Source organism: Dasypus novemcinctus, chromosome 25 (assembly GCF_030445035.2).
Source record: "Dasypus novemcinctus isolate mDasNov1 chromosome 25, mDasNov1.1.hap2, whole genome shotgun sequence".
In the NCBI taxonomy this organism is placed as follows: Eukaryota; Metazoa; Chordata; class Mammalia; order Cingulata; family Dasypodidae; genus Dasypus; species Dasypus novemcinctus.
The window spans coordinates 19,515,517-19,530,260 of NC_080697.1; the positions used below are offsets into that span (position 1 = coordinate 19,515,517).

At 39.5% G+C, this 14,744-nt stretch overlaps 1 protein-coding gene across 4 annotated transcripts in view; it reads left to right on the top strand.

Annotated features, from left to right (window-relative positions):
• Positions 1-2,518: 2,518 nt before the first annotated feature.
• PPP1CB (protein phosphatase 1 catalytic subunit beta) overlaps positions 2,519-14,744 on the top strand; it is a 53,089-nt gene continuing 40,863 nt past the window's right edge. Inside the window, exons 1-2 of one of the 4 annotated variants that reach the window (XM_004452351.5) lie at positions 2,519-2,734; positions 2,947-3,086. In XM_004452351.5, coding sequence (XP_004452408.1) covers positions 3,035-3,086 — 52 coding nt within the window. In that variant the 5' untranslated portion in view covers positions 2,519-2,734; positions 2,947-3,034. Of the gene's footprint in view, positions 2,798-2,946; positions 3,087-3,161; positions 4,471-14,744 lie in introns of those variants that run through there. The other 3 variants (XM_004452352.5, XM_071211924.1, XM_071211923.1) reach the window with 3 other exon arrangements.

The window sequence follows — 14,744 nt, forward strand, 5'->3', positions numbered from 1 at the left end:
GAAAACCTGGTGGGGGTGGAGACAGCTACAGGCTGTACTCACAGCCTCTCTCCTATCTCTGCGCTGAGACCAGCCTCTCTTCTGCACCACTCACAGTGATTTTCTCTCAGATGCTCACTTGATTTCTGTGCAGTCAGGTTGCCTTTGGGTGTCCCTCATCCTTTAAATATGTCTGCATGCATTTGAACCCTGTAGAGGTTAAGGAGGTGGTACTCAGCTCCACAAGCTGTTATATTCAAGTCCCAGTTCCAACTCAGTCACCTGTTCCACTTGAAACTGATCCTTTCTTGGGTTATTAGAAGCCTTAGAGTCATATGTGTGGCCCACCTCTAGCAAACCCATAGGACCTTACACCAAACATTTTGCATGTAATACTTTGGCTTCCTCTTATCTTCCCCACTCTCGGTTTTCTTCTGTCCTATTTTTCTCTGTACTTACTTTCAATTTATCCTGATGCATGAATTTATATATCACCTTAAATCCCTTCTTCTGGAATAAAGCAGGGTGTAAACAAATATACTTTAACCAAACAAGATAGAGCGCTGAGGGGCCACATCTTCATCCTCACCTGCCCCAAGATAAACTGGTAGCTCTGAGAGTCTGTGAAAACTTCCTCAGACAGGACCACTATGACAGCTTATTGCCTTTCCTCCTATGTTCACTGTCAATGCACAAGTTAAGCCCTAAAATAAAGGGAGAGGGAGGGAGGTAAAAATAACAATAAAAAACCCACTAGGGAATCCTAGCTCTGTAAATCAGTGGGACCATTATAAAGCACTTGGTTGAACAACATAGTTTGGGTTTTTGGTATTTTTTGCAAAGCCTAGTTTTTACTCTCCAGCGTGTAACATAGCAAATGTATGTTTTAAGCGTCTCAGCTCACATACGGAATGGGAATATATCATAGTGGTTAAGAGTATAGGTTCTGTCACTAGATGCCTGGGTTTGAATTCCAGATCTGTATGTACTAACTTGTGTGATTTGGGGCTAGGTATTTTGTGTCTCCATTAGTCCCACCTACAAAATAGAAATAATAGTGAAGCCAGATTCCCCTAGGTTTTTGGCTATGTTACATAAAAGAATTTAAGAACATGCCAGTTTAGTTAGGACAGGAGTTTATTAAGGAAAGGGGAGAAGAGAACAGAAATGGGAGAAAATAACAGATTATGGGTCCCAGGCGTACTTGCAGGATGTTCCAGGCAGAGAGAGAAATTTGGCTTGTGGGGTTACTTTTTAAACCATTAATTATATCTTCCCTTGCTAATGTTCAGTATGGCGGTCCCAGCTGTTTGCTGCTTTGATTGATCACCCCACCCATCAGTTCTCTAGGGAGGGCCCAATGATAAGACCCCTTGAGATCCAGGGCTTTTCCTTGACCCCCACATGAAAGCTTGTTCCAGAGAGGATTCTGGCCGGGTTCTTCCAGCAGCCCTCTGGTGGGGTCTTTCTCTCCGGGGGTTTCCAGAAGGGGTTCCACGGCTACAGGTTTCACAACCATATTACTCTGCCTGGCTTTTTGTTTCCCCATTCCCTAAACTATCCTGTCTCAATAGCAACCACCACATAGAGCTACTGTAAGGATTAAATGCCATAACAAGTATATAATACTTAAAAGTGTCCAGGACACATAGGGACATCGATCTCGGGGTAGAATCTGCCTGAGTTTTTGGAAAAACCACCGAGGAGGGGGTAAAAGGGCCTTTGGTCTGGCCTTTTTTTTTTCCTGGAAGAAGGAAAAAAAAAAAAAAAACACACCTCTGGCTTCCTTAGATTCTTTGTGTACCCACTCTCTGTCCCGCCTCTCTAAAGGCAGTTTTAGGGGGTGGAAAGAACAGCCGGGCAACCAGCTGAGCCTCTTCGTTTCTCCTTCTCCCTCATCTTCCACGCGCCAGATACTTGATGGGTGATGCAAAGGTAAATGTTCGTTTTTGCCCTCTAGGAGCTCACGGTCGAGTATGAAAGAGAAACGTATAAACAATTACAACGTAAGAAAATTAAGTAATATGATGGAGGCACGAACAAAAAAAGCACTGTGGAAAAACACCATCCACAGGGTGGGCGGAGGTGGAAGATATTTGAGAGCCCTGCGTGAAAGGCAGAGATATACCCATGTATGGCGTTATTGCTGACCCTTTCAACGCCCACCTCAACACTTATTTCAACCAGAGACACTTGGGGACCTGACCTTGTGGAACGGTAGGGCTTCAAGCCCCTTGTTTGCAATGTCAAACTTTTCCAGCAAGTAACTCTTGCTACTCACACGCGCAAACCAGGGTTTCAAGCAAGGGTAACCGGAGTCTACGTCCCTCGGTTAACGGAAACATGAGGAATTGCTTGTAAAACCAGGGAACCCAGCCAAGAAAGGCGAGGCGGGAAGGGCACCCAGCACTGCGCCTGCGGAGCGGCTGGGGGCCCGAGAGCAGAGGAAAAGGGAGGAAGGGCCGCCCTGCTTACGCGCGCTCTGCGTCACGGGAGCCTCCTCGGCTCCGCGAATCCCGAAGCCCGACTGGGCGCCTGCGCGGCCGAGGCGAGTCGGCGCAGTGGAGGTGGAGGGAAAGGGCGACGGGTCTGCGCAAAGGCGGCGGCGACGCGCGCCGACTGAGCCTAGTGCGACTGCGCACAGGCCGGGGCGCCGCGAAGCGCGGCTGTGCGCCTGCGTGGAGCGCTTGCGTGGCGCGGCGGCGGGGCCGGGCCGCGCGGGGCGGTGCTGCGGGCGGGGCAGTCGGCGGCGCTGGTGAGCTCTGCGGCGTTGGGCGGTGCCGGCGGGGAGGGGGCGGCCTGCGGCTGACGCGGCCGGGTGCGTGGGGTCCCGCTTGTTGATCTACCGATCGATCCCAAGCGTTCCGAGTGTGCGCGCGCTCGCACGGCTTGGCGGGGAGGGGGCGGGGGGAGGGCCTGGGAGAAGGGGGGCGGCGGGCCCGGGTCGAAACGTCGTGTGGTTTGTAGGTGAGAGAAGGCCGAGCGGTCGCCGCAGCCTCCGCCGCCGAGGAGCCCTTGTTCCCGCTGCCGGGAGGGAGAGCCTGGTGCCGACAAAATGGCGGACGGGGAGCTGAACGTGGACAGTCTCATCACCCGCTTGCTGGAGGGTGAGCGCTGGGCCTGGGCCGGCGGGGTGGGGGGTGGCGCCCTCCCCCCCTCCTCTCCCCGAAACCCGAGGGGACGCCCTTCCCCGCCCGGGGACGAACCGGGCGGACGAGCGGAGGCCGCCGCAGAGGAGGGGGCGTAGAGGCCTGTGGGCCCGCGGCGGGCCGGGGAGACCAGTGCTCCCCTCCGGGTCGGAGGGGCGCCGCTCCCGGGCTGCGATGAGCCCCCGGCGGGGAGGCAGCCTGCGGAAGGGCCTGGCGTCCCCTTACCGTGGTTCTTGCCCGCGGTGACCCTTCCCGAGAAGGGAGCGAGAGCGCGTGCCGAGTATGCTGTGTGTCCGTGGAATGTGTGTTTCTTCTCGGTTCTCTTTGTACAGTGGCCCTTGGCTGCCCAGCATCCGGGAGTGGATGTTATTTTTAAAAACCAAAAAACTCCTTTATATGCTCGTTAAATCTGCTCTTCTGCATTTTTATGTGATGTTGTAGAACGAGCTCTGCCAGGGAGAGGGTAGAATTAGCGGGAGTTGAATACCTATCCTTTTTTATTTAGCTTTTTGAAAAATGAAGTGAAACAATCTTTGACCGCGTGAAGGACTCACGCAAGAAATCTGAACTATGTAAATAACGTTCGCTGAAGGGCTTGGTCTTTGGCTTTAAAAATTTAACAGATTTAAGTAGAATTTAATTTCGGTACAAAGTTAGGAAAGGTCTGTTGTGAAACCTGTCGTGTTTAAAAGATGTTTTACAAGTGTTAGCAACGTTTGAAGTTTCCGGGCTTTTCGTGTTTTTATTGAAAAATTTAGATTGGTTTGAGAAGGGGATTGCGGGGGAAAGGAAGAGGCGCAGAGGCCAGGAGTTAAATTTATTGACTAATTGCGGCATTATCATTCAGAGTTAATCGCAGTCTTCGGCCAGTGAGCCCCGTTACCCTAAAATTTGTGTCATCACGAATAGTTTTGTGAGTGGGTAGAAAAGAAATTAAGCCTTTTTAAGAATTTAGAGTCCTCTTTGTCCGATGGAGTCAGACAAGTGGTCTGTGAATTATTTGCTTTTATATTAGCTGAAGATAATGCAAACTCTTTACTACAGTGAAGCAGTATGAAATTAAATCTGGAAAATCATGAAAAAAGATCGTATGTAGTTCCTTTATTCAACAAGTGTGAATCTGAAACAACATCAGTTCTGTGTGGACTCATTGTGTAACTAAATACAGTATATTTACTCCAGATGTGAAAGAAAGACTTATAACAGTCAAAGGCTGAATAAGAAGCAAAGTTTTGCCAAAAAACTCTTTTACCTTTTCCTTTACTGGCAAGATATTCCTGGGAGGCCCCCTGGTGCCTGCATACAGTGTTCTCTACTTGGACTTGGTGGACTTTTAACAGATGTAAGCATCTTGCTGAGAAATTTGTTTTGATAAAAGAATGTATAGTTTTTGTAATTGTGCATTGTTGTAAGGAAGAAAGAGGGTTATTTTAGAACTTTAATATCTTGTTATCCTTTGGGGAAGTTTGACGTATCCACTATTTTTATACATTTGAAACTTTGCTTGAAAAATGTAGTGTTTGTATTGCAGTTTCTTCACTTTTATCCTCCATATTTTTATGTATTTATATACTGTATTTATGCTTTTTAAAATGTTTTATTTGGAACTTTTAAGTCAGGTCTACCTTTTTATGATTATACTTAGGAAATTTTAGTGGATTGTTGAGGTTATTTGAAAAAACAGTGGGAAAAGTAGTCTGAGATATTCCATTTGTTCTTTGTGTGTGTATGCAAATTATTAGTTCTGTTTGGGGACAGTCTGCCCCCCCCCCCTTTTTTTGTTGTTGTTTGGTAAGATTTCTAGTTCATACAAATTTTTCCTTTTATTGGCCTCCTCCGTGCGGGCACAAGGAATCCAACGGTAATACACGGTCTTTTCACTCAAAGCGCACCCAGTCCAAACAAGTAATTTTCTGGCTTTTTGCAGACTCTTTTCTGTTCATATATTCAACACATTTCCATCAGTAAAGGGTTTTATTACTTGTTTCTTAATCCCAGGGGAAGCATGTTTCATTTTGCAGTACCTCCTTGAGATTATTAACATTCTCCATGATTTCCCTCCCCCTGCTACTCTAAATGCATTAAAAAACTTGTTCAAAGTGATCTGTTCTCTTTAGTAATTGTTTTTAGCCTTCAAATAAGATTTTTTTGTCTTCTTTGATTTTCAGTGATGATATGTGCTAATTAAATGTAACTTAATTTCAAGTTAGGGTATTTTGTAAAAGTATCCAACAGAGTAACTAGTTAATGTTTTTTTGTTTGTATTTTGTATCAAATGAAAGTACAAGTTAAAATTTGGCCAGAATCTCTATACTCAAGCAGGAAATTTTTCAGCAAAACTTGATCTTGTTTTAAAATGCTGACAGTCGTTCTACAACATATTCTTGATTCCTTTTTTCTTTCTGACTATATCAAATTGTCAAACACACTTTTAGTAGCTACATTTTATGAGTTGCTTTTTTTTATTCTTTTAAATGAGTATATTGCATACCTATCATTGCTGTACTGTTTTCAAAGACCCTTTAGAACATTTTGATAAAATATTTGTATGCTATTATTTAATGCAAAACAATATACTGATGTTTTATTTGGACAGTGTACTCTTCACCAATATATTTTCATCGGAGTGTTACTTAAAACAAAAAGCTAAAACTTACACTACTTTGTCCTCTGTAGTGATTCCGCTACTACATTCTTGTGGCTTATCATAGTGCTCTTTGATTTCTTTACCTTGAAGCTAGTTTTTATGGGCATTCAGGAAAATCTGAAAAAAGTTTTTAAAAGAGTTAGGTTCTTAGTGGAGTTAGGATGGGAGTGGGAGGATAGCAGAACCACCTGTGGAACACTTTTCAAACTATAAATGTTTATTTTGGAGCAGATGGAATGGGATGAGTAGAACCTGATGTGTTCAGGAGGAGGTTAGTGTAGAAAACTGCTTTCCTGTGATTAAGATAGTTCTACCTTTATTTGCATCCACAGGCCCAGACTTATCCTAGTATTAAAATCTCTCCCAGTTGATAACTGATAACCAACATATGCCTGTGAGATATGTGTGTGTGTGTGTACATGTATATAAACTATGGAGGGGGATTTGTGTTTTTTTTCCTGATTATAAAAATAAGATATGCATACTGCAGAAAACAATTTGGGAAATTGAGAAATGTAAAGGAAAATAAAAACAGAAATCCCCCGTAATTCCACAGTCAAGAGATAGCATCCCTCTTGAAATTTTGATACATTTTTGTATTCACATACTTTAAATAATTGGAATGGTTTTTTTGTAATTTTATGAGTTAATTTTTCATGTAGCCTTGTATTGTGAACATTTTTAATCATTGAAATGTCTTCAGAAATACTTCAGTAGCTGTTTGCTATGATAGAACAGTGTTCCTAAAGTATTTTTTTTTACTTTGCTACAAAGCTGATCTTGAATATTACAATTTGAATTGGAGAATATTACCATTATATAAACATCTGTAGCAGAATATGATTGTTTGTATTTTTAACCCACTAGTGGCTTTATGAAAATCTTATGCGCATTCTTGTTTTGTTTTTTAATTCATTTTTCACTTCACCTTGACTTGTCAGATGTCCATATTTATGGAACTGCTTCAATCATTTAATGTGTATTTCTGCTTCTTTTCTTGTGGATCATGTACTGTAAAGATTTAGTTAAGCTAACGGACAAAGCAAACAGGAAAATTTCCTTTTATTTGTCATTTTTGGGGTTAAAAAAATATATTTGAAAACCAAAACAGGCTAGCGAAGCCACATTAAAACCCCTTTTCTTTCCTTCTTTTTTTTAATCACAGCTTTATTGAGATATAATTCACATGCCATATAATACACCTATTTAAAATGTATAAGTTAGTGGTTTTAATATATTTACAGAATTGTAGAGGCGTCACCACAATAGATGGAAATATTTTCATCACAGTTCCTTGCCCCCCAAAATAACAACAACCGTACCCATTAGTAGTCACTCCCTTTTCTCCACTCCTCCCTCTGAATCTTAAGTAACCACTAACCTACCTACCTTCTGTCTGTCTAAATTTGCCTATTGGGACATTTCTTATAAGCAGAATCATACAATATGTGGTCTTTTGTTTCTGGCTTTTTTCACTTATCCTTATGTTTTCAGGGTTCATCCATGTTGTAGCAAGTATCAGTACTTTGCTACTTTTTCTTGCTGAATAATATTCCATTGTATGGATATACCACTTTTATTCTTTCATCAGTTCATGAATGTTTGGGATGTTCCCACTTTTTACCTGATATGCCTAATGCTGCTATGAACGTTCATATACAAGTTTTCATGTGTTTTCCTTTGTCTTGCATATTTCGCTCTAGAGTGGAACTGCTGGGTCACGTGCTAACTCTATTTTAAGCTTTTGAGGAATTGTCAGACTGATTAAAGCCTCTTTCCTGATTAAATTGTTTAAATTTGACCCAGCAGCTTAAACATTAGGCAAGTTGAGGGAAGTACCAGTTGCTGCTGGCAATGTACACTTCCATGATAAAGTGTTATGTGTAAATCCAAGGGCACACCAGATAGAAAGGAGCAGGTTGGGATATAGGGGAGATAATCTAAGGGGTATTTTAAGATGATTTCTTTTGCTGCTGCTGCTTGGCTGAGAGACTAGAGGCGGCATAAAAATGATGGTATATTTTTAACTGATTCAGAATTAGAGTTGTTTTATTAGTCCTAGCAATTGATGAAACTACTGTTTGAAGCAGTAGCCCAGAGGTGTTTTATTTTGCTGTTTGAAAACAGAAATGGAGGTTTTCTGGTAAAAGCTTAAGGATTCTTAGGTATTTAGAAGTCTGTTCAAAGCTGAGGCTAGGGACAGGCTAGATTAAGATTTAGAATTAGTGAGGAGGATTTTTTTCTTTTGCTCTTCTTACAAGCATTTATCATTTAACAGTATGAATTTCACTGGCATGCATTCTCAATTTAGAAATGTCAAGATATTTAGAAAGATAATTAAAATTCCATTCGTTTCTGAAACACAGTTTATCCTAGAAATCTTAGAATATGGGGAGAAAGGAGAAGGAATGGTTTGTAAATGTCAGTAGGTTTAGTGATGGTGTGGTGATGGTGGTGGAGATTCCTAAGTGAGCCTTCTCAGATTTAATTATGATTGGATACAAATATATACCCTCAGGCAGTAACCCTGTTCCTGACAGCTGTAAATAGCCATTTCATGACCTATTCTCTCCAGAAAAATAGATGACCAGTGAAGGTAGGGGGAGAAAGAGATCAAGGTCACAACTCTTCTTCTTTTACTGCCTCCACCTTACCCCCAAGATTGACAGGGGATTACCTCTGAAGTTGGGATTATGAGCAACTAAAATGTGATATATACACACACACGTATATACACACACTTCATTCTCTAATAGATTCTACAGCAAGGTGACAGGGACCAAAAATACAGAAACTCATCTGAAGTTAAATAAGTGTAAATAACTGGTAATCTTTTTCTGTTCGGATGGAAGAAGGAAGTTCCAGGTGTACATAGGTAACTTGTCATGCAGTAGAAAAAACTTATGTTGAGTTACTTAATACAAACTGCCAGTTTTATCATTCTGTTTCAGGCAGCTGTTCTTGTCCTTCATTCTGCCTCCGTACTATTGACACGTGTAGCACAGTGATTTATGAGGTTACACACTTGTGTGTGTAAAAACCGCTGGCCTTAGGGTCCTCCTTTCCCAAATGTACTTGTATCTGTGCAAGGACAAGTAGAGGTATTTATGTTATGTGCACAATTTAGTGGAAGCATTGCCTTTGGATCTTGATGCATGACCACATTGTGTAATTTGGAGTTTTGACACAGCTTATTTCACTGTAAAGGAATTTTATTCACGTAATGTTAATCAGAATGTCCCTGAATAATAAGAATTCCCATCTGGCCAATTACAGGCTGACCAGCGTGCCTTCTTTCCTGCTTTGAGAACTTGTCCAACCCCGTTTTTAACTTCCTCCCTAATGTTTTATTTAGCAGTTATAATGGTATATGTTTTTTTAAATTTTAAACAGTAAATTGAGGTGGAAACTTCATAGGTACTTGTAGATTTCATGTACGTTATTTGGATACCTATCAAATAATTCAGCCAGAGTAATGCAAGAAAACAATCAGAGTCTGAGTAAGAGACTTGCAAACCTGTAAGTGAGAGTAAGGTCTAAATTAGATCATAACTGAAAGGAGTTATGACAGTCACACCCCAACCCCAGTAGTTAAAGTCTAAATGATAATCAGGTGTTCACTTCTTTGCTCAAGAAATATCAGTATGTATGCTATAGTGGGAGGCCATGTTGTATTATGGTTAAGCATACAGGCTCTACCTGTATTTTAATTTCTGGTCTGAGCCCCAGTTTTTTCTGCGTATTGTGGATGATAGTAAGTATCTACTTGATAATGTATCTCTTTTAGTTTTCTAGGCTGCTCAAACAAATACCATGAAATGGACAGCATTAAATCATGGGAATTTATTTGCTTAGTTTTGAGGATAAAAGAAAATCCAAATTAAGCCATCATCAAGTTGATGCTTTCTTCTGGAAGACTGGTGTTTTGGGGTTGGCTGCCATTTATCCTTGGTCCTTGACTTGTCACAATGCAAGGCACATGGTAGTGTCTCCCTTCTCTTCTGGGTTCCATTTCTTTTGTCTGCTTCCTCTGTGGCTTTCTTCCTGTATGTGTCTGCATTTCACTTCACTTATAAAGGACTCCAGTAATGAGATGAAGACCCATCCTACTTGAGGTGGGCCACTCCTTCTTAACTGAAGTAGCCTCATCAAAAGCTCCTGCTTATGATGGGTTCACACCCATAGGAATGGATTAAATTTAAGAACATATTTTTTTGAGGTACACACAGCTTCAAACCACAACTGTATCTATAAAGATTAAACAGGCAAAATACTTTGAACAGTTCTTGGCACATAATGAAACATCAGAAAATGGTAGCTGTAATAATTATTGTTTATTACAATTCTGAACTAAGAAATAGTTAATAGAGGACTCCATGCTGCTGAGCCCTGGACCTTCCCCATACTAAGTTTTGAGAAGCTGTTTCTTGAGTACCTAACAGTTAACAGTGTCCCTGACATTGTGTTAATAGTGCACAGCCACCCATCTCATATATTTGTGTGTGTGTGTATAAATAAGACATTTCTTTCCCACTCCCATCATCCAGAGTTTGTGATCTGGTTTGACATACCATACCAACATTGCTGAGGGGGGAAGAAAATTCTAGGCAGAATAAAATAGTGAAGAGTGATATGATGTATAAATTTTTGGCTAGGGTCTATGGTAGCAGATCTCAGACTTTCTGAGTGTTGGGACCCCTTCACACTTTTTTTTTTTTAACCCTTAAATATTTCAGTGTTTATTCCTTAAAAACAAAAACATTCTCTTACATATTGCAGTTCCATGAAAAATCAGGGCATTTAACATTGATATAATACTATTATCTAGTTTGGAATGTATATTCAAATTCAAATTTCGTCAGTTGCCCAATAATGTCCTTTATAGCTATCTTGCTTTCCCAATCCAGTATCCAATATAGGACCATGCATTGCATTTTGTTGCCATGTCTCTTTAGTCTCCTTTATTTTGAACAGTTCCTCAGCCTTTTTTCCCCCTCAGCTGTGATATTTTTTGAAGAACATAGACTCTTTTTGTAGAATGTTACTCAGTTTGGGTTTCTCTAAAGTTTCTTGATAAAGCATCTGCCAGATTTCTCCACTGTAGTGGTAGTGTTTTTTTCCCTTGTAAATAATAAATAATATATTGGGAGATACTTTGAGATGATATAAAATTATTCTTCATCAAACTTTTACTCATAACTTTTAGCATCCATTGATGATTTCTACTGTAAGGAAGGGCTTGCCTTTTACCCACTGTTTGTTTATTAATCACTGTGGATTTATAGATTCTCATATTAATGAATTGTAATCCATTACTTATTTTGATTATAAAATTGTCACAGATTTGGCCAGTGACATACACTTCATACTAACTTAAGTAGCCTTTGGACATATGTCCATTATTGGTTCAGCCCTCTGTCACTTTCTGGCTCAAGCTGTTCCAGGCTCATCTTGTGCTTTTTTCTGCCCCAGCCCTGGAATTAGCCTTTCTTCCAAGATGCCCTGATCTGCTTTAATGAAAAATTGTATTCAGAAACCAAGATCTGGGCATTAAATGGGATCATTGCTACTGCTGCAGCACTGGCTTCTAGGTCTTCTCAGGGGGCAGAGGATAGGAAATATATGTCAGATTGATACCTCCTTTCTCAATCCAACAACACAAGGATAATTCTTCATAATCTTGAAAAGAATTGAGGCCCCCAAACGCTTTTATTTATGTGAGTTGTGTTAGAAATTAAAACTAAGATTTAAAAATAGAAATTCATTCATTTAAAATAATAATCCATTACATTTTAACAATGTTTTATGAAAAATAACTCGTATAAAACAAAAAAAAAAATTAGAGGAGTGCTATTATTTCACACTTTCTAAATCTTTTTTGAGGATGGCTGAATTCTCACATCTACTTTGTGTCGTTTTGTTTTAATACATTGCTTTGGCTGAAGTTGTACCCAAACAAATGTGTAGGTGAAACAGGGAGGAGTATATTAATGGTCATTTTTAGATAATTGTGGATATTCCTCTCTGATATTTACCAAAAATTTGAAGCATTTAGTTTCTTAAAGGTGAGTTGTAAAGTGGAATCTGAAATATCAGTGACCTTTTTGTTCTCTTACATTATTAAAATCCATTGATCTATCTTGCACTTGAAATGGATATTCTTACCCACCTGTGACTAATGTACATTGTAATGTACATTGGTTATTTGGATAATAATGGTTCAATTGAGTTATGCAGATGTCCAGATGTTGACATTTTATTATACAATATAAGAAAATCATATTTGTTAATATCACAAGATCCTATTAGCAGATTCCTTAATTATGGAGAAGCTGTCACATTCATGTGCTAGATGCAAGGTTTCCAAAATTTAAATTTTCACTGAAAGCTTGAATTTTATCATTGGCAACAAATACCGTCACTTGGTTTCTTTGATGTGACAGGCTCACTTTGTTCATTTTCAGATGGTGTCTCTTTTATATATATATATAATTTTTTTATTTTTCTAACTTTTTTTTTTAATGTTGCATTAAAAAAATATGAGGTCCCCATATACCCCCCACCCCCCTCACCCCACTCCTCCTACATCAACAACCTCTTTCATCATCATGGGACATTCATTACATTTGGTGAGTACATTTGGGAGCACTGCTGCACCACACGGATAATGATTTACATTGTAGTTTACGACTGTGTCTCTTAAAACAACTAAGTCTGGATAATCATAGTTTGTTAGATGTGCCCCCCCCCCTTTTTTTTTTTTTAGATGTTCTGGAGAGAAAAAAAATGGCTAGATCAGCTTGGAACTAAAACAATCATATGAGTGCAATTTGGTGCCACTGGCAATTGGTGGTAAGGTGCCAGCAATTTACCCACCATTGCCTTTATACCATCAGCACACAGAAAGGGGATCACACTTTGTGAACCATTGGGCTAGGGTACACCTTCCTCTGTTTCCTGAAAATATATAGTCCTCACCTGTTTATCACTTTTCTTTGCTCTTTTCTCACACTTACTGTTTGTTCATGTTCATAAGAAGAGTTTTTTAACATATGTTTGATTCACAAACCCTTTGAGAATTCATGAAAGCCATGTTCCTTCTCAGAAAAAAATACATATATTCATGTAAATACATAATATTACAGGAAGTTTGAGGTGTTTTGCAGAGTTCCTGAAACCATTTGTGGGCTCTGAACTCACATTAATTATTCCTACCAGGAAGACCTAAAGTGAATTGAAATGATGGCAACTGCCTAATTCTTGCATTTAAAACCAACCAAAACTCCACATTTTTGCCAATTGTAAAATGTCTTCCTTTTTGTTACTTAAAGCAGAGGTTTGGACTAAGTATAGAGTAATTCCTAGGGGGTAGGGTGGGGGATAGGAAAACTGGATTTTAGTTAATTTTGCCGTTAATTGGTATGTAACATTGCGTGCATTTTTGCTGGGAGATTGGGTGGGATAAGTAGGACTTAGAAGGCAATTATAAGTGAGAAATTGCTGGAGAAAATAGCAGATAGTTATTGAAAAATAAAATTTAGTATATACATGCACATATACAGTTTGTAATTTAAAAGACAAAAATGCATTGGAAAAAGTTTACACAAATATGTATTTCAAAATAAAAGGTTGAGTACAATTTTTGGTGATGAGAAAAATGGAATCTTTTGTGTGTGGGGAGGGTTAAAATTTTCTTAGTTTGAGCTTCAGTTAGTGTTCCCTGCCATCAGAATCAATAGCAAGTCCTGTTTGATGTTGATCTACAATGAGATTTTACATATTTCATCTTAGAAGATGTCTTTTTGCACAGATAGTTGCTGCTCAATAGGGTTATCAGTCAACAAGCATATGATTTTAATTAAGCATATTCATCACTTGCAAGGAAGTTACAAAATTCTGTTAAATTCTTCTCCTGATATTTGCCTTTTAACATGTATTATATTGCAGATTAATTGGTTCCATAAAAGATTAAATGGAAACTACTAACTGTACCTGGAAATTTCCTTTGCACTTGCATCAAGGTCCAAAAAAACATTGTTGGAACTGTACTTTGAGCTTGGAGAATATATCCACTGCAAATGTGTATGGAAGTGAAGATCTTCTTGTTTTAATTTTTTTTTTTTCTAGGAGGTATGGGGTACCGAACCCAGGACCTCAGATGTGGGAAGCAGTCGCTTAACCACTTGAGCTACATTCGCTCCTTCACTCCCCTTGTTTTAACTTTTGACAAGATGGGAAGTATATAAAGCAGCTGACATACTTTTGAGTCAAACATTAATTGTCATCAAAATGCCATACCACAGTATAATTTCATATATAAGCATTATTTACCTTGTAATTTTAGATCAAATTCATTAAGAACACTAACAAATCTGTAGCAAAAGCTAATTTCCAAAGCCATTCAGCATTTGATAATAGTGACTAAGGGTTAATCCTACTCATTCAAAAAGACTTCATTTGTGACTCTGAGGTTTAAAAAATTTGAAATAAAAGTTTACCAGTGCTAAATCATCAAACTCTAATATGGCAAATCAGGATATTTCACTTCTGTTTACTATTAAATATTCACAGAACTAACAATAGTTAAGTACAGGAGCATGAAAAAGAGTTCACCATTGATACTACTGGTTCAATAACACATTGTAAATTAGAATATTATTCCAGTTCTGCCCCATCACATTGGTGGAATGAGATGCTTCAGTTGCTGTGAACCAGCTCAGCAATAGATTTGCTCAAAGGGAAGATGATGCAGAACTGTACGAAATAAAGGACAGAAAGAAAGACACAAGAGAGGAGATAAAGATGGGACCAGGGACTCAAAGCTTCTGGAACTGAGCGCCTGGACCCTAGTTTTCACATCAAATTTATTAGGAACTCCAAAGCAGCTGTTCCTCATCAGCACAGCAATGTTTACAATAATTGGGGACAAGTGCAACAAATAGGGAACAGGTAAGCCAGTTTCCTACAAC